Source organism: Syngnathus scovelli, chromosome 2 (assembly GCF_024217435.2).
Source record: "Syngnathus scovelli strain Florida chromosome 2, RoL_Ssco_1.2, whole genome shotgun sequence".
NCBI lineage: Eukaryota > Metazoa > Chordata > Actinopteri > Syngnathiformes > Syngnathidae > Syngnathus > Syngnathus scovelli.
The window spans coordinates 15,271,581-15,291,581 of NC_090848.1; the positions used below are offsets into that span (position 1 = coordinate 15,271,581).

General features: G+C 40.1%; 4 protein-coding genes across 7 annotated transcripts; 1 reads left to right on the forward strand and 3 right to left on the reverse strand.

The window, feature by feature from the left end:
- Positions 1–200: 200 nt before the first annotated feature.
- On the reverse strand, positions 201–5,732 carry slc35c2 (solute carrier family 35 member C2). Of its 3 annotated transcripts, none has more exons than XM_049755827.1 (10): positions 5,585–5,732; positions 5,010–5,174; positions 3,287–3,437; positions 3,010–3,073; positions 2,857–2,929; positions 2,478–2,646; positions 2,173–2,256; positions 1,801–1,976; positions 1,575–1,704; positions 201–1,218 (listed from the first exon to the last, which is right to left on the reverse strand). In XM_049755827.1, the coding sequence occupies exons 2-10, from the start codon at positions 5,118–5,120 to the stop codon at positions 1,097–1,099; spliced, it is 1,080 nt and encodes a 359-aa protein (XP_049611784.1). In that variant the 5' UTR covers positions 5,121–5,174; positions 5,585–5,732; the 3' UTR covers positions 201–1,096. The 3 variants fall into 3 exon arrangements, with proteins under 3 accessions (XP_049611784.1, XP_049611786.1, XP_049611785.1); XM_049755829.2 differs by having other exon boundaries at positions 5,573–5,713; XM_049755828.2 differs by lacking the exon at positions 5,585–5,732 and adding an exon at positions 5,255–5,546.
- A 1-nt stretch (position 5,733) lies between these two features.
- taf13 (TATA-box binding protein associated factor 13) lies at positions 5,734–6,995 on the forward strand. 2 transcript variants are annotated; one of them, XM_049755834.2, is made up of 2 exons: positions 5,734–5,881; positions 6,299–6,995. In XM_049755834.2, exon 2 carries the CDS (start codon positions 6,300–6,302, stop codon positions 6,672–6,674), a length of 375 nt encoding a protein of 124 aa, XP_049611791.1. In that variant the 5' UTR covers positions 5,734–5,881; position 6,299; the 3' UTR covers positions 6,675–6,995. The 2 variants fall into 2 exon arrangements, with proteins under 2 accessions (XP_049611791.1, XP_049611792.1); XM_049755835.1 differs by having other exon boundaries at positions 5,790–5,881; positions 6,296–6,995.
- Positions 6,996–7,224: 229 nt separating this feature from the next.
- On the reverse strand, positions 7,225–10,010 carry tnnc2.2 (troponin C2, fast skeletal type, tandem duplicate 2). The gene is made up of 6 exons (XM_049755833.2): positions 9,851–10,010; positions 8,974–9,025; positions 8,246–8,389; positions 8,002–8,116; positions 7,792–7,928; positions 7,225–7,690 (listed from the first exon to the last, which is right to left on the reverse strand). The coding sequence occupies exons 1-6, from the start codon at positions 9,851–9,853 to the stop codon at positions 7,659–7,661; spliced, it is 483 nt and encodes a 160-aa protein (XP_049611790.1). The 5' UTR covers positions 9,854–10,010; the 3' UTR covers positions 7,225–7,658.
- A 2,031-nt stretch (positions 10,011–12,041) lies between these two features.
- LOC125989444 (troponin C, skeletal muscle) lies at positions 12,042–16,018 on the reverse strand. The gene is made up of 6 exons (XM_049755832.1): positions 15,854–16,018; positions 14,209–14,263; positions 13,983–14,126; positions 13,685–13,799; positions 13,217–13,353; positions 12,042–12,384 (listed from the first exon to the last, which is right to left on the reverse strand). The coding sequence occupies exons 1-6, from the start codon at positions 15,854–15,856 to the stop codon at positions 12,353–12,355; spliced, it is 486 nt and encodes a 161-aa protein (XP_049611789.1). The 5' UTR covers positions 15,857–16,018; the 3' UTR covers positions 12,042–12,352.
- Between the last annotated feature and the right edge of the window lie 3,983 nt (positions 16,019–20,001).

A 20,001-nucleotide genomic window follows, 5' to 3' on the forward strand; every position in this document is an offset into this window, starting at 1 on the left:
TACACAGGTAAATAATATGCACAACTAAAATCCCGCATGAATGATAAATATCGTGTTTCGTATAATGTGAAACTTCCCATAAGGCGGCTCAGTGACACACTGATCAGCACGCCCGCCTCACAGTTAGGTTGTGGGTTCGATTCCACCTCCGGCCCTCCCTGTGTGGAGTTTGCATGTTCTCCCCAAAAAGCGACACAATCTTCAGGATGCCACAAAAAATATTTTAATAATAATTAACATTTTCCATGTATACCAAAGACTGGATTGTACATTTCTATTAAACTTAGCTTAATTGAAAAGCGTGAGGTAAATAAGGCACATTTGGGTTGAATTATGATCTGAAATTTAAGCTAAAGTGGTAGCTGATAATTTGCCATTTAAAATGAATTAATTTGTTTCCAAGCACCTTTTTCCAACAAAAGTTGATGTCAAAGGAGTGAGACTTTTTCCATATTGATGTACACTTCACTTAAAATACATCAGGATTAGGGTAATGTACGATGTTTAAGATCAGCAAACAAATGTAGGTATAACATAAAGATAAGCCACGTAAAGATAAAATACAGATTTGAATATTTTTTCACCAACCTTTTAAAAACTGCATTTTATGTTTACGTCTACTTGGTTTATATTACATTTGTTTATTGATCCAAAACAAAACAAAAAAAGCCAAAGAAAATAATTTGAGAAGAGGCCAGAGACCCTTTTACAGTACTCTTAGGACTGTTACTGTATTATTAAGTTGGTTGACAACTTTAATGGGTTACAAGAAATTTGATATGACAATTACAAACCTTTATGCTTTCTATATCAATACTCCAAATATTACTTTGACATTGTGAACAATTTCAGACTCATTCTCTCACAGTTCAATCATATGATGTGGACACTGAAGTAGAAAAGCTACGTACCTGCGGCAGATTCCCATCCTTCCTTCTCTGGGTCAAGTAATTAAGAAGCCATAATGACGGAATGATTATAAATTAAATGAACCAACACGATGGTTACCTTTCCCCCTTGGCAGTAGGCTGTACATTGAACAGTTTTAGGAAGGCGAAAAAAAAAAAACGGGCTGACATCGGACTATTTGATGATATCAGTGGAGGGTAATTTCGTCTTCATTTTCAGCAGCGGAGTCTTCATCGTCATTATGTCGCAGCAAAGGCAACTCAAGCTCTGGGCTCTTACTGTTCAGCTGTCGTAAAGACTGATTCTTGTCTGAAGGAGAAGAGAACAAATAGGGGTCATTAGGCCTCATTTCAGCCACTCGAAAGATTAACATGTTATTGGGCTTCCTTCATTTTTGTGCCTTTTTTGGTCTCACTGAAACAGAGGGTGCTAACCACCAGCTAGCTAGCTAGCCACTGACTACCATATTAATATAAAAAATTGTTACAATGTTTCTTGAAAGAAATCCTGGCATGGAGTTCAGTGGCTACCCGAGCTGGTGAAGTTACAGGATCAGGAACTTTTTTAGTCCCAATTATGACCTTTCAATAACCTTGATGTTTGGAATTTTCATTCATCGCATTGTAACAGCTGTCAAAAGTCAGCAGAGATGTACCCGGACTCACTTTTGGAATAGTGGACTTTGAGTCCGACATGCAAAGCAATGCCAGACAGACACACGGCGAAGCCCAGCCAGTTGAGGACACTCATTTTGTCTCCCATTACCGATGCTGCCAGAACCAACGTGCATATCTCCTGCAGGAAAATAGTACGAGACAGAAACTAGATTACACTGCTTGTCTAAGTATCCAAGTGCATTTCTTTTAATGCTATAACAACTGCAAAACTTACCTTAAAGATCCCTGATATGGATAACGTGAGGCTGGAGGTTCGGGAGACGAGCAGGAACTCTGAAAAGCCGAGACCAAAAGCCAGAACTCCACCGATGCTTAGTAAGAAGACAGAGTACAAGAGCGGCAAGAGCTCAGTCCCCCGGAATAACTTGTCAGAAGTGCTAATGCTCAAGCCTACAAACAAACAAACAAACAAACAAACAAACAAACAAACAAACAAACAAACAAACAAACAAACAAACAAACAAACAAACAAACAAACAAACAAACAAACAAACAAACAAACAAAAAGCATACATCAGCCATGTATACGTACAATTGGTTGGCATTTGTCTTTGAAGAGCAAGCCACAGCCAAGGTTTTATCTCACCTTCATTATACAGGAAGAGAGGAAAGAGGCCAAGAAACATGAGGGGCTGGAGGTGATACATGGCATCGACTGGGTTCTGGAGGCCTACAGGAAGAAGAAATGGGAAAAAACTTTAATGAGGAGTTTCTGTTTCCATTTTGCCCAACAGGAAAAACTGTTGAGGTCGACGAGCATCATATAGGAATCCAAAGGCTCTAGTTTAAGCTGGTTGATGGGGCAAAATGCGTCAAAGGTGCCTTCAGGTAACCACCACAACAATAGTGCAGCACTTGCGATTATTCAATGGACAACGATTCATCACTGACCCAGCTCCGCTTTCTGCGTGAGCACCTGAGTGAGGGTCCAGCGGATCCCCCCGATGAAAGACGCCAGCAGCACCATGAGGAAGCCCTCCATGTTGAACTGGGTCGATTGGAAGGTAAACATGAACAAGCCGCAGGAGATCAGCAGGACCACGAGGATCAGGAATGGGTTCTGGTGGAAACAGAGCCCAGGAAATGAAAGCAAAAGACTTCAAAACAACAAGACCATACTCTGCATTATTGATTTGAGAAATGGCTAAAGAGTATGCTGTAATACTTTATCGAAAGCTTGTAACAGACATGTTATTGCAAAACCTGGGAACTGCTTTTATTTCATTTTTCTGAAAGCATATTCTGTCTCATATGATACATGCATTCTCACCGGCTCCTCCAGTTTAAAGACCAACGAGAAAAAGAGAATAAAGAGCACTGCAGAAGACTTGGTCATGGTGTACCTTGAAAAACAAACAGAACTCATTGAGCAGGAGGACAATTTGACAGACTCTATAAGCACGCATTAACGTTGTTAACTTACAAGCTAATGGTGATGAAGAGGAAACTCCAGTTGGACAGTCCGATGTCCAGTGTGGTTGCCAAGGCTGGCGAAAAGAGGAAGAACAGGAAGAACACAAGACAACTAATAAATGACTTCATTTTTTAATCTAATTATAATTATTTTATTTTCTCACTTGTTATGCCGTATTAAAGTAAAGTGGCAAATCAGGAGACTTATTTTCTTTGTGTTTTTAAAACTCGAGGTCCAGCTATTAATACTTTCCTCTGTCAAAATACGCAAACCCAACAAGTCTCACCTGTGGGAGCCACTTTGCAGAGGTAATCTGTCCAACTCAGAATAACTCGAGTCTTCCCTGTCCAGCACTGCATGGCCTGTCGGGTCAGCGCCGACAGGCAGAAGGTGAGGGCCAGGTGGACTAAAGTCATGAAAAGTGGATAGTGGAAGCCCTGGAGGAGGTTACACAGAAATTGTCATGAGGCTAAAATGGGTGTTCCTAGTGGGACATATAATTGGACATAATTGACTTTTTGTGAGATTATACACCAATATGTGAGTCTCTGGAGAGCCTGGCCCACCCATTACAAATGCCATTAAATAACCAACTAAACCTTTTTATTTGTCCATTTCTGAAAATGTGTCAGCACACTGTTACATAACAGTGGGGCTAATTTACATCATCATAATAATCACCCCACACATTGAGTTTGTCCGCCCATGGCAAGATCAACTAGGCTGGGTCAAAGGGCAAAGTCTAGCTGCCTGGTCTACATTTTCTGAAACACTATCTTGCACGCTCCACGCTCCTGGACTGATATCCCACAGTGGTAATTTTGCTCCTCAATTTATATTCTAGAATCGCAATATTAATCAGAATGCCGTGTTAAGATTAGTGGGGGAACATGCAACATATTATGGGAAATATTATTTTAGGGCTGACTTCCCCCTTTAACAAAGCAATCAAAATATCTGCAATAGATGTTCATCAACAGTACCTCTCACCAACAAACCTCTGCGCTAGATAGAGGCAACTGCCGAAAATAATATTGGTTTGAGACTGAGTTCTATTTCTATAATGGACAACCAACACTAATGCAGTAGTAGAGTCAGTTACAGTAAATATTTGCCTGAAAAAACTGATATTTAAATCTATCAATTACTGTTTGCACAGTCGACAGACTAACTTGTCTATCATGAATATAAAAACAAACAATCACAAAGAAAAAAAGTCGGTAGTGCGTGTCTTCTTTTGCCGAGTTATAAAGTTTTCTTACTTTGCTATGCAAATTACTTAATTGCGTCTTGTTCAAGTAGACAAATGTTTTTGAAAAACCTGATGGTCCAGCACTTCTGGATGCAAATGCGGTACCTGCGTGTTCTCTTTCTGTGTTTCACACTCTCTCTCTGCCTGTATCTCATTTTCACGATCTTCATGTCTCAATTTGCTGCTGTGCCCTCTCTCTGACATCCAGTGTCTCCCAAGACCTCTGGTTCACGCTTTGGTGCTCTCAACTTGCTGCTGAACTCTAGAAGCTGGCTGCTACAAGATGCAACATATTCTCCACAGATCATTCTTGGAGCTGACAACATCAAACATCAATCCTAAAATAGGACATTGATCTGCAACGTCTTGCTTCTGCAAATCTGTTGAGTCATCGTTCTAGACGAGTATCGACTGGTACCTTGACTTACGGAATGCAATCAATCTCTTCCAGCATCCAGAAAACTAACTGTAACCTTAATCAAGGGTGTGCATCTCATCTCTCCAATAAAGGACAATTTGATATGTATTTCCTTCAAAGATGAATTTCACCAAGAAAACACGTATAGTTTGGTATCTTGATCAATTTTAGTGGAACTATTAGATGCACTTGCATTTTTTAAATCAAAACCGATTTCTCGATTCATATCATTTTTTGTTACACCCGAGTCAGAAAAGCATTCCCACTGACATTCTGTAGTAATAAACCTCTACAACAGACAATGCCCACTTTATCTCAAATAAAACTACACTGACTTACCTTCATGAGCCATTTGTTATAGAAGGTGATGCCAATAGAGAAGACATAGTAGAAGAGAACCAGTCCCACAGTCCGGAGCGTCCTGCAGAGGAACTGGACCGGACCCGCCATACACACGCTTCTAGTGTCATCTGCAGCGTGACCGCTATTCAACTTTTTAAACACCTGTAGTGACAAAAATAAGAAACACTTAATGTAGCTAAAAAAGGACACTGATTTCCGGCGAGTTGAAAAGCGTTCAATACCTAGCTTGACTTTCGAAGCACAGCTAACGTTAGCGTCTCAAAAGCTATTGTTAAACACTATTATCGATGAAATCAAGTTGTGAAATGCTGAGGCGTTTGATTGTCACAACCAACGACGAGGTCCAACTCATTCGCTCTCGCGATTACGATGAATTAGCCACGCGTCTCCAACTGTCAGTTTAGGCTAGTTGGGAACTCTGGTGATTAATATAAACATTAGCAGCTAGGAATTGCATTTATTTTCAGCGTTTTGAGCCTAAACCCAATAACTGAGAGCTACTCTTTTCCAGCTGTCATTCGTTTGACGCACACACTCACACAAATACAGACCCTGAACGGTCCTTAGAAGTGATTTCGGTCCACGTGCGTTGAAAGGAAATAAGATATAGGTGCCATTAATCGGTACTATTAAGTCTAAATCATAAAGTTACAAATAATTTTGCTTTGGTTATCACTAACTAAAAGTACACGTCGCGCGTAGTGGGCGTAGTGGGAAGAAATGTTCCACACGGTGGCAGTGTTTCAAAAAAGCTTCCAATATCTGATAAAGGCTCACTTCCTGTCAACGACACAAAACCGGAAGTAGAATAGAAGAAAGTCTGTTTTGATTCTTCGCAGAATTTTGAAGTAAGGATTTCTTGGATTAAATACAGAGTTTTCACGATTACTCGTTGTAACACTTTATATGTTTAATTGGTTAAATCCTTCAATCGTGCGTTTACCAAGAGCAACGAATTGAAACATACCGCGGACTGGGCTCAGGAACAAATCCAATTGAATCGCAAACAGTGGAACAAAGTTAATGGGCAAAGTGTACATTTTGGAACTGATGTTAATCGGCACCAGATAAATTCAACAAAGTTGCCAAGTGCTGGGATATGGGGTGACGGAAGTGAACCATTCTCTTTACTGATTTGAACACAGCGTATAAATAAAAATGGTTATTATCGTGATTGTCTTCCCAATGTATAGAAATGTACGGGGCACCCTGAACAATAATGTAAATTCTAAAAAATCACTAAAAGCTATTTATATTTGTAGCAGAATGGCAGACGAGGAGGATGAGACCGGCTTTGACGAAGAGTTGGACGAGAGCTGCAGCGGCGTGGATGTGTGCCACGGCCGTCGAAAGAGGCTCTTCTCCAAGGAGCTGAGGTGCATGATGTATGGCTTCGGGGATGACCAGAACCCGTACACCGAGTCGGTGGATATCCTTGAAGACCTGGTGATTGAGTTCATCACAGAAATGACCCACAAAGCCATGTCCATCGGGCGCCAGGGTCGCGTCCAGGTGGAAGACATCGTTTTCCTCATTCGAAAGGATCCCAGAAAGTTTGCCAGAGTCAAAGACTTGCTGACCATGAATGAGGAGCTCAAGAGGGCTCGCAAAGCTTTCGACGAGGCCAACTATGGCTCATAAACACCTTGTCAAAGGGATGATCAAATAACATGGAATGTGAATGCAATTCCACATTCACTGTTATTTGATCATCCCTCCTTCCATCTTTATACACCCTGGAATAATTGCCAGTCAATAACAGGACACAAACAAGCATTCACCTTCATGTTCACAAGTGATAAACAAAATTTCCATGAGCGTTAACGCGCATGTTTTTCGACAGTACATTTATCGTTTACTGATGTGTCCACACCTTATGTTACCTTTTTGTGAACTTTTCATTTTTAAGTCAATCTTTTGGACCCTGTAACCATTTTAAATAAACATATGCTTTATGTACAATACTTATCATTTATTTGACAGCCACACACAGTTCAGTGAGTACATTTTATTCTTGTAGAGTTATAGTTTTCTTTTGGAAGAAGAGCAATGAGAGGCACTTTGTGCATTTTTACCCGGAAAAGAGATTTGGAGCTTCTCTAACTTCCTGTTTGGCATTTTAGTCAAAATTGATTTTTTTTTTTTCATTTGCATCTATAAAGGTGTGATTTTTAAACAAAGTGGACAAAAAGAAGAAACAACATTTTATTGTTCTTCCCCAAACAACATTTTACAGACTGTTAATATGACAGACTACAAGTGAGTTGTTAGTTCATTTATTCTTGTTGCCACTCAAGCAGGTAACCGAATGAATTGGTCTAAGTAATAGGTTGTTGTTTTATCCAGAGTAGAGCTTGAAGAAGAGGCGGTGGGGCAGGCGTGTCATCCCGACCAGGGGTCTGTGAATCCGCGGTTTTCCTTTAGCAGCATCCATGATGCATAAAGAGTGTCGCTTGTCCAAATACGAAAGACCCGCCCCCTCTTCTCTTCATGGTGCAAAATCTTTCTGTTTAGGGTGACTGAGGATGGGAAGTGAATTGATCATAAGGGGGTCAGATGAAATCTGACTGCATAGAGGGCGGGATTCACAAGGGTGAGGAGGAATGTCCATGAGTATGTCTGCTTTTACTGCACATTCTCCATCATCTTGAGGAATTCTGGTGAGCACAAGACAGCATGGAAGTCAGTGAGTGCCAGAACAGCACCTCCATGTGGAGGTCTACTAGCTGTGACTTGTGAGTCATCGGTCGGCGCCTACCATCAAAGTCCAGCATGCCGTCAGCGTTTTTGTCTCCATCTTTCATCAGCTCATCAATCTCATCCTCTGTGATGGGCTCGCCGGAGCTGCGGATGATCTGGGAGAACTCATCTCTGTCGATGTAGCCATCGGCGTTCCTGTGCAAAGACACATGATTCGTTCATAGATGATATTAGTATCAGAAGCAGCCTTGTCCCAGTGCACTCGTACTTGTCGAAAACACGGAAGCACTCCGCCAACTCTTCCTCGCTCTTGCCGGCCTGGTCCTCCTTCAGCAGTCTCACCATCATGACCAAGAACTCCTCGAAGTCGATAGTACCGCTGCCTGTGAGAAAGGAAGCCACGCCATTATGGACCGGTGATGTCAGATTGTAAAACTTTCAACTCTAGGAATAAATCTCCGAATGATTGCAACAAATATTACTTTACTGCTGATAATGTACTAAATGCTCACCGTCCTCATCCACCTCCTCAATGATCTCATCCAGCTCCTCTCTTGTTGGGTTTTGTCCCAACATCCTCATCACGGTGCCCAACTCCTTGGTGCTGATGTCACCGCCACCGTCGGTGTCGAACATGTCGAAGGCGGCCTTGAACTCTGGAGAGAAAAGGAGAGAGTTCCATTTAAAACTAAATACTTGGACCTACCCATCTTGGAATGTGTTTTTGTAAAAATCCCGTGATTTGCTATCTACCAGAAGAGGACTTGTGAGAAAATACTTGTCACTTTTGAGGGCTTTCGTTTGTTTTTTTTTTGTCTAAAATCAGCCCAAATTACTATTCAATTTTGAAACGCCCCATCTGATCACATCTTATGTGATTTATACTGCAACTGATTTATTGATTTGAATATTGATCTATCATTGATATTTATTAATAAAAATCATTGAGTGTAGCAGACTATGCAGGACTTTGTTACATTGCATTCAAACTTCACGCCATAGAAGTCTAAGGGACATAGGGTATCTATATATGTTTTTTTTTTCTTGACTACACATGAGGGATGTTCTTCCAATGGATTAATAATCTTTGCAGTGTTAATCCTTATCTTCCGGTTCCTGCCGTTCTGCCGGTCCTTGTGGGTACAAATTTCTGCTCAGTAGGAAATGGTGGCCTTACTTTGTGAGGTGGCCTTACTTTGTGAGGTGGCCAGCAGTTTATTATGCTGCGTATTGTACTTACCAGCCAACATTTCATCGCTCAGGTAGGAGCGGGCCTCTTGCTGGGCATCAGTCTGCAAGCAAATGTTGACAATTTCGTCAGTCAGCCCATTTTTTTTACTGTTGTCATTGTTCAAATGTTCCGTTCGCATGTTCAATCGCTCAATGTTCACATACTGTATCTAGAATATTTTCGATTTTCGTTTTTCAAATTGCATTTTTTGCATAGCATTGTGTTACAGGAGGCAATGGCAGTGTCTTAAAAAGGCTTGTTGTTGAGTTCGCAGTAAATTACCCCGACTATTTCAGGCTCAACACATTAGCCGTGGCTGTATATGGCCCGAAGACATTCAATCCTTGGGAATTTGTCACTTAAGCGGAATCTACACCTGAGCAGCTGCAGCCTACCCCGCGTCATTCCAGCCGCCCACCCCTAACTTTCATACTCACTTTCAAAACCCTTATCATAATTCAAACTGCGTCAACAAGTTATCTTTAATATAATAATCTGTGTAATCTGATTAGTTTGTGAAGTACTAAAAATAAATTTGATCATGCAGTCTAATAAGCTTTAACGTTTAAAAAAAAAGAGGTAAGAATGGGTTTAAAGGTCAAGGAGCTATGTTTAAAATACAAGTCAAATGCGAAAGAAATATTTTGGAAAAAATTTAAAAAGTAAATTACACTAGTAGACTAAAACATTAAAATACTTATTATCTTTTCATTAAAAACAAGGTGATTGAAACAAAAACAAAAATAATCTTTTGACTTTTCAAGTAGGAAGTATTCTCTATCAACAGTATTTCACACATGCCTATTACTTTAAATTAAGCCAATAGTTATGAGCGCCATGCCCTCCTGGCTGCTCGACAGGTCCATTTTAGAACTGTGTCTCTTACCATGATTGTGGATTAGCTTTCCCCCCCTAGATATCCAAGGAAAAAAAAGCTCCAAAGGAGTGGTCAATCTGCGTGCACCCCAACAGAGAGACTAGACATCAAGTGAAGCTTCAGACACACTTTAAACCGGATGGCCAGGTCCCGCCCCCTGGTTCTAACAGGTCACCAGATATAGTCTCCTGATCTTTTAGGGTTCATGGGGAACCAAGGCAAGCCAATCACAATTTGAAAGTGAATGTGTCTTGAGGTGGAAGTGGTTGAAAACAGGAACTTAAGAGCGCTGGGTGGATGGATAATGAGCGGAAAATGCAAAGTAATGACCAAAGACACAAGGCATTCATTGTGAGCAAGACAATTGTTGACATTCGCACGAAAAATATGTTTGACTAAAGTAACTCAAAATTTTACATCTTTTCTCTCTGTTGTAAAAAAAAAAAAAAAAAAAAAAAGGTTCGCAATGAGGCCCTGTAAATATTATAGTGTGACGAGGACAAGGATATGGACGGTCATGGCTTTTTCTGATGTTTATGTTTCCAAATCCCTTGACCAAACACCCCCCCGCCCTCTGCCTACTCAACTTCAACTGCACCCTGAATAGCAAGGAGGGAAGGGGGTACAAAGGCTCACACACCAAGTCTGGTGGTCCTTATAAGGTGGGCAGGGCCTGAGGGGTGGCCACAAGAGGTGAGTAAATGGTACGAAATACTCCAAAGGAAGACTTCCAAAGAATTTCAAAGGGTGGTCGTTTTATTTCATTTGCTGCAACTATTGGCAAAAATCCACTAATATTATTATTCTATTGTATTACTATATTATAATAATATATCATTCATCCATTATTTGTACCGCTTGTCCTCACGGGGGATGCGGGCGTTCTGGAGCCTATCCCAGCCGTCATCGGCCAGTAGGTAGGGGACATCCTGAACTGGTTGCCAGCTAATCGCAGGATACAGAGAGATAAAAAAACATCCCCACTCGCACTCACACCTATGGGCAATTTGGAAAGCTTAATCGGCCTACTAAGCATGTTTTTGGGATGTGAGAGGAAACTGGAAGACCCCGCACCTTCCGAACTGTGAGGCCTACGTGTTCAAGAGTTTTTTTTTTTTTTTAACCAGTGCTCCACCATGCCGCCCTATTATTATTATTATTATTCTATTTATTTTATCATTATTATTATTATTGTTGTTATTATTAGTGTTCATACAGTATTGCTCAGCATATCATAACATTCCACACACAATACATGCAAAATGCCACCTAGTGGCTGCAAGCTGCATAGGAATGACATCACGCAATCCGACAGCTTTAAGGGTGAGTTGATTATCACTCTCATCCCATTGCAGAAAAAAAAATATTGTGCTGTCCTTGTCCCAGACCATGATAACCCCCCCATCCCAGTAAAAACGACTCCCACTCCCTTCCTGCTGCCATTCAGAATGACACCCACTCCTGTACCGTACCCATTTTGTAGGTCAGCTACAGAAATGAGAAAACCAAACAACTAAAGTTTTAGTTTACTCATTTTTTTGAAGAGGTTGTTGACCACGTTCACCTCATGGACTCTCAGAGTATGTTTTTTTTCCAGACTTTATGATTCCGCTCCCGTGAACTCTTTTATACCATCCCAATTCCATTGATTAAAAGTAAAATTGACTCCCTTCTTGTGGGAAAGCCGTGGAATTCGTGAAAAGAACGTGAGATTCTACATGTCATAATACTGCCAGTGCAGTTCAATAATTCTTACCATGGAGAATTTACATTGGCAAGAGTCCTGTAATATCTGTTTATTAATTTAGGATTTTTCCCCTTAAAAATGGTGAAGTGTTTTTATTTTATTTTTTTTAAACATTTTTGTATTTATTTTGCTAAATAACTGGAAGGGTGCATTTTGCCATTATATATTTATGTACAATCATTTTAGGATAGTTTATATTTTCTTTTGCAACTGCTTGATTAAGTTTAATTTGATTACAAATAACAATATAAAAACAATCTTTCACAACTTTATATCATATATATATATATATATATATATATATATATATATATATATATATATATATATATATATATCACCCTGGCCCTTCTGACAGTATTATGTTCATACATCCTGAAAAAAAGGACACATTTTGTACTTCAGTGTAGTTTGAATGAATTGAATTACTTATATTAACCATGATTTCACAACCAAAGAGTAAAAGGTTGATTTATTTCATAGGACAGCACAGGATAGGGTTATGGAGGAGGAGTTTGGTGGTTTGAAGGGAATACATGGTGTAGCATGTCAGGAGGAGCAACAGCTGCCAAGGAAGGGACAGCTGAGGAAAGTGTCTTCGTCTTACAAGGGGTGGATGGATATTTTTAGACATTCTCGCCAGACCTTAGGGCTTCATATGAGAGCAGCATGGTTGAAGGTATTTAACCCCTAAACAAAATGATGCCAATTAAAAACAAAGTGAAGTGATTTTGATGAAGGAGGGTCACCAGGGAATGTGGTCTTTACTGGACATTCTCCATCATCTTCAAAAACTCTGGAGAGAGAAAAAGAGAGAAAAAAAAGCATTAGGTAGTCCATAATATTATGATGTAAAAGAGTGTGAGATGAACTACCACGAAGACACCAAAATGAACAGTATGTAAACATCCATAAAAAAACTGTACAGATTTGCCAAATAGTCGTGGATGTCAACAAGACCAAAGTTGTTGACATCTTTGGTCTTGTTGGACGGCGGTCCTCGTTTTACAATGGAGTTCTGTTCCAATGACGACAAGGTAGCCCAAATTTGCATAACACGCCAGTCTGCCACTAACCTATGCTGGCTAACACAAGCAAAGTCATTATTTCAAGTAAACGTTTGTACAAAAATCACTTCTAGGCAATGCACAGGGATGCCTTGACGTACGAGTGCAATCTTGTGAGCCAAGATCAATCAATCAATCAATCAATCAATCAATCAATCAATCAATCAATGAAATGTGGTGCAAATACAGATAGAAACCTTAAATGGGCTGACGTCATCTGGAGAGATGTAAAGTTGTGTATTTTTAGTATATGTCTCTTGATGACACCACCAAGGTGTACAAATTAAATAATAAAAGGCCTAAAATTGAACCCTGAGGAACACCACGCATATTACATTATTGAAAGTCCAAGATACGAGCCATCATTGGATGATTTTTTTTTTTTTTAGAAAACATTGGAGATATGAATGCCCTTCAGACTCCAAAGCTGCATGGCAGTAATGTTTACAACATCATCATCAATTCACATTTGTTTCCTCGCAGTGGAAGGACAATATCAGTTGGTGATATCAATGTACCATTGGCCTTTACAAAGTATTTCCAATGTATTTACTAACTTACCGTCAAAATCAATCTTTCCGTCCTTGTTATTGTCAGATTCGCCAAACATTTCATCAATGTCTTCTTCTGTGACAGGCTCTCCGGTCATGCGCAGAATGTCTCCAAACTCCTCTCGGTCGATGAATCCGTCTCCGTTCCTGGTTATAAAAAATATCCTTTCAATCGAACCTCTTTAGGGTCTTCGGAATCATGGCTGGATGACGTAATTAAAACTCTATTAGCAATGGGTCCGTTTGTTTAACCAATCAGATTAAAATTTGCACCACAAGGGTCAGCTACCTGGGTTACAACATCAGCATTTTTCCATCCTGGTTGGTGGTCAGTGCAAGACAAGTTCAACTCGCAAAATATATCAATCTGCGAAACTTCAATAATTTCAATCTATTTTCTCATTTGATCAATTGCAAGAATTAACTTCTATGGCCATTTCATCACTGCAGCAAACTGATAAACGGCTGGATGTCTTACTTGTCGAAAATACGGAAGCATTCAGAGAGCTCCTCTTCACTCTTCCCTGCCTGGTCCTCCTTGAGCTGTTGCACCATCATGACCAAGAACTCCTCAAAGTCAATGGTACCGCTGCCTGGGGAGGGGAAAGCATTCACAAGTTCACAGGTGAATGTCTCGGCTGCACATCATCTCACAACATCTCAGATATATTATTTTAAAAAAATAGCAAGCATTTCATTGTTCTCAGTGTCACTTTATGTCACTACTGGCACAGCTAGTTGAGAGCAATTCAAAGCATCACATTCCAGTTCCTCACCATCCTCATCTACTTCCTCAATGATGGCGTCCAGCTCCTCCCTCGATGGGTTTTGTCCCAACATCCTCATCACGGTGCCCAACTCCTTGGTGCTGATGTCACCACCGCCATCAGTGTCAAACATGTCAAAGGCGGCCTTGAACTCTAGACGCACATCAGAATGGTGTCAAAAAGGGGCTAAGGAGATATCTCAGTTATGAAAATTGCATCCGCAGCACACACTTACCTGCAATCATCTCCTCAGTGAGGAAGGAGCGGGCATCGCTTTGAGCGTCAGTAGGCTTTTAAGGAAGAGGCAAAGGAGTAAGTACAAAGAGAAATAACTTACAACATATTGACCGCAAAAAAAAAAATATTGCACATATAGGGTGTCATTAAATACTGTGGTGGTTAAGTAAAACCTACAATTTTTTTATACCACATCACGGCTAACATAAGTTGGCATATTCAGAACGATACTATTAAAGGAGGCTATTTTTGTCATTTGTTGACGGAGGCATAAGGTGTAATCTGATTTTATTTTCTGGCCATGTGACTAGTCACAGGGCACTACCAGTTGTGGCGGAAACACCATTGTCTTCCTCATCTATCAACACATTCAAACAATGGATTTATGACAGCACAGGACAGTTATGCAAACAATGTGTGTGCTAACAATAGCAGCCTTGCATGTCCAATCAGAGGGTGGTATTCAGATTATTGCAATTTAAAAAAAATCATTAATTTTATTATTTCTTATTTAGATTGTTTATCTTTTACCCACATGTACACTTTCAGGTCAGTGTTGCGTTAGCCAAATAAGTATTTTAAATACTGTTTACTGTTACCATAAACGTGTACAATATTCATCCAGAGAAAAGGGTGATGATATTTGCATTTATGATGAATAAACAGCTTGAAGTTTGCATCTTAGCTAGCTGCCAAACTACATTTATTGCATGTTCGATTTGGAGCTCATTAAAGAATTGAAAAACACAATTTTGATGAGTTAAAGAGAAGCTAAGAATTGATGAGAATGTGACATTACTGGGATATTGTAAAATGTGCAAATGAACTCCATCATTGTCTACGCTACAGGTAGCCTCTTAAAGTCCGAACTTTACTGTACTCAGATACGTACACATACATTTTAAAACTTGATGATTTTATTTGATGCCTTTGACTCTAATGAGAGACGGATAAAAATCATACAGCCAATTTTCCATTTCAACTTTAGCACAATTATGTTGACATTTTTGGGACACTCTACGGTAAATACGTTCAAATTCTATGAAAAAAAACACATCGGAATGATTAAAAAACAAAAAAGTGATTTTGTACATTTATCACCAGGACACTGAACTGGTGGTCTACGATGGCCTCGCTGGCTCTTGACAGATCCTTGTCAATATCTTAACATATGGCCACGCAAACAAATCCTTGAGGCTCAGCTATTTTTAAGACGAGACTTGAGGGAGGATTTGAGAGGGATTTTTCTCAAGGTGAACATCCTAAATTAGGACGCTCGGAAAAGGCGGGTATGTCTGTCTCAATTTACTCAGCTGTGTGCGTGGTGCTATCTTTAGTTAGGCTGGCTTGAATCTAAATATCCATCATATCGGGTTTAGCTGCCGTAGAGTAAGATGCAAAAGCAGATGAAAACTCAAACAGGGGAGTAAAAGTTCAGAAACGGATCTAGAATTTTTGGAAGCAGCTCGCATTATCATCATAATTATCCCCAAAGAAAACACTTTTGAAAATAAATCCAGAAGTTGTCTGAGTGGGTCCACTGGGTCAGAAGGTTATCTCCATCTTGGCACATCTTTCCTGTATCCTCTCCAGGTAAAAGACAAAATCCTCCACAGCAACAAGAAAAAATGTCAGGTTCTTACCATGGCGACCGGCTTGTTGTGCAAATGAGCACCCCCCAAAAATCTGTTAACTGGCTGATGAAAGGATGTCTCCCCTGCTACACGGGTGGGATAGAAGAGTCACGCTGTTGCCGTCACTTACATAAGTACCCTCGCATCCCGTGAAACTTTGGCTGAAAATGACCAGGATTGGGCCGGAGGCAGCCAATCAAATTTGTGGGTGCCCGCTTACATCCTCTTGATGGACATCCCCATGTGTCCAATCCAATCCCCCATATTTAGACAAGGGATCATCTCTATGAAGTGAATAAAAAAAAAGTAAGATGGTGCATTCATCACTCAACTGGAGGTTATTTTGGCAGAGGATCAACTGGGCACTTGACTGCCGATGGAACCCTGACCTCATACTTAGATTAACGCCTCCCACCCTTCATGCTCAGATTCTCAAACCCGTTCCTCTCCCTCGACCCGGAGGTCCATCTCACAGCTTCGGGCTTGACCTTGCACTTTGTGGCATCTGTTACTCAAGATGGAGCGCAGCTCTTCAAACAGATGCACAACATCTCCAGCTCTCTTTCCATCTGGCTTCCTTTTCTTTCAACAAGTAGACAAATAGAACAGCAGGCATGCATCCTATAGTTAGCATGTCAATCAGTGACAAGGCTTAAGTGTATGCTGAAGTGTGTTACCTAACGTGTTACTGTGTACTGACTTCTGGGTTGAAAGGGGAAATGTTTTGAACAATATACTAGACACTGACTTGTAAACAAACAATTTTAGAGTAGTGTTGGATGCACAGTTTAGTATAAGCCAACAGTGATAGCTTCTGATAAGAATCTGAAGCAACTTAAATGACGTAGTCAAGGTGGTGTGTCCATGCACCACACATACCGTAGTGCATGAAGTGCTGCCTCCACGTGTAAAATGCTTTTATAATCTTTATGAGTTTTCCGCCCATACGGAACCAGTTGACTGAAAATAAAAAAATGAAAACTCCAAAATTCCTTTAACATCAACAACAAAAAAGTTCATGTATAATTAATTCAATAATAATTAATATAAATCTGTGTTGTGCTACAAAATGACACTGCAAATTGAAAATTATTAGTCTGCATAAAAATGACCAATGCATCAACAAAACCTTTCTATATCAAATACACACATAGAAAATCTATTAGTTTGGGTTAATTGGCACAGCAGCTAATACAGCAAGCATGTGCTCAAAAATGCTAATATTAGCAAATATTTGCAACACTGTTACTTTAATTGCAGTACTTTAATACTAATATTATTAAACCTTTGTTTGTATGACAGATTTGTTCATGTAAACTTTAATGTTACTGGTTGGCCAAGGCTTTTTCGATGCATTCCATGGCATGCTTCAACCAAGTAGGTTCATCACATTATTTTTGGGTGCACGCGTAATCATCATGTCTACATCCATGTTCCTTGGCAGCCATACTTATCTTCTCTCCTCTATGAAGACAGCACATCTTGTTTTATGAGCCTCTCTCTCCTGGCCCTCCTCTAACCATCTGTTTTGAGTCTCCTCTTCTCAGTCATCACCCAGAGCACCTTCCATGCTTTACAATTTATGGGCCCTCCCCTCATGGATTGGATGACTGACAGCAACAGCTGTCTGTCAACGTTCTCCTCCTTTCACTTTCCTGTCTGGCTGAGAGGAAACTGCTGTTAAAAATGAATGAGAACATGTAATTGCTTCACAGAGAAAATCAAATGAGTGATTTTTGTCCATCCTGATTTTGATAATCTTTCACTATTCATGATACCTTCCACTGGTCCTTTCTATTTCAGGACATTGCCCGCCCCCCTCTTGAGGAGCAGCTGAGGCCTCTGTAAAAACACATTCTAAATAAGGTGGGAGGCATGCTTACCTCACTGTCTGTCGACAGAGCTGTTTCAAGACAATAATGGCACATGCACAGAATTCAACAAGTTAACCAATTTTTTTAAAAACATAACAGATTGCACACCTGATAAGTGGGACATTAATACGTGTGTGTTTTTAGTTTTTATACAACGTGAACCAACACGACACAGCTCAAGGTCTGTCACAGGAGCAAGACTGACCACTGAGGGGCAGCATGGAGCCACACGGCATCTCGACAGCGGCAGAGTGCAAAGGAGTACCGTAATGGCCCGAATATAAGACGGTGTTTTTTGCATTGAAATAAGACTGAAAAAGTGGGGGTCGTCTTACACTCGGGGTCAAGACATTATACCCATTCACAATGCTAGATGGCGCCAGATATCTTTAAAGAATACTGAACTTAACTCCCCGGTCCCAAGCGAACCCCTGTCACGAAGAATAAAACTAAAAATAGCGGTAACACGAAGAAGAAAAATAAAAATAGCGGTAAGAAACAAAAGAGAAGAAAATAAGAGAAGCGATAACAGAAAATGGAGAAACAGTAGGTTTATTCACATTTAAAAAAACAGAAGCCATTCATTTACAAATGTGATTGCACTTTAGTTTACATATTTAAATGTTCATTTGAATGAGGCAAAATAACATGCTTTTTCTCTCGAATATATTGTTATAATCATTTGTTTTAGATGTACTGTAATTATTTTCTGTATAAAAATTAAATTTGGTGCTCAGTTTTTTTTCAAACTTGAGTCTTGAAAAAGAGGGGGTTATCTTGTAATCAGGGTCGTCTTATATTCGGGCCAATACGGTACGACGTCATAGTGGTAGTAGTCGTGGTAGAAATAGTTGTGATTGTGTTTAATATCATTTTATATTTATCTTCCAACAATTGCCTTAAAAAGAGATATTGGTTTGATGCAGTGCAGTTTTACACCTCCTCAAAGTACAACCACAATAAATTTTGAATTGGAAACTAAAACACTGCATTGACATCATCCATGAAAAACGGATCTTTACAATCTTTACAAAGGCTCATCTCTTGAAGTGGACATCACACTGGATGTAAATTAATAATGGGAGTACTGTATGTCTGCCCTGTCTATGATTTTAAATCCCTGCAGTTTTGGATGTAACACTAGAGGGTGCTACTTTGATTTGTTTGGTGCACACAGACCAACAATTTGGATCACTTGGAGCATCATCTGTTTCCCCCCCTCAAATGCGTGGCGTCCCGCACGATCAGTTCAAATATGTAAACATAAAAAAAACAACAACAACAAAAAAAAAACAGTCTGTGTGCATCTCGCTTAAGGTGCTGTTTGATGGTCTTTTTTTAGATTATATTTATTTGTGACAAGTTCATATAAGAAAACTGAGGGAGTTTTGTGAACCATTTGTTTAAATATCAGCATTCAATCTGGATCTAATAAGGGAAATAATTGTACAATGGTACAGATAGCCCAAATTCACCTTCAAAACACCTTCTTCATGATTTGATTTGAAGCCACACCATCAACAGTCAGTGTTTTTTTTGGTGTTTTTTTTTTTTTTTTTTTTTTTGATTGGGTTACCAATCTCAATGGAACTCTGTCTGCTTGATGCCACCTCACTTGCATGGACTCAAAAGCACTCAGAGGACAAGTTCATCTGTGAGTTTAGATCTGGATCAAGGCTTCCCAATGCTGAGCGTACAGATGGGGAGATGGTGTCAGTGATCCTTCCTGCTCAGTGCACAGTCCACCAGTTGAGGCTTTGCCTGTTCTCCTCATGATTGCGTGGCTTAGCTCCGGGTACTTCGGCTGCCTCTAACATTCCTGAGACATGCATATTTGGTTTATTGAAGATTCTAAATCACAGGTGTCAAACTGAAGGCCCCAGGGCCAAATCTGGCCCACTGCATGACTGGCTCACAGAATAACAAAAAGTGAGTCTACTTCAAGTTTGTTATTTACATACTTTTTTTTTTTCACTTTCAGCAGATGCTCCTGACATATCTTCACCAAAACCAATTTTCTTTGTTCTCTTTTTAAACCAATCTATTTTGTCATCCTAGTTTCGTGTTAAATATACACCTGATGCATGCATATAAACCTGCATTTTAACTTGTGAAGACAAGAGAAGCGGTGGGCTTCCCTTTCCTCTCAAACATTTCGGAAACAGAGCTACAGTATGAGTAATATTTACCTGAAGCAGTGGGCGCGGCCTCGGAGCGTTGGGTGGAGTTCAACACTTCCAAGGGGGCCAACCTGTGCCTCTCGCTCTCTCTTTCTCCCTCCCG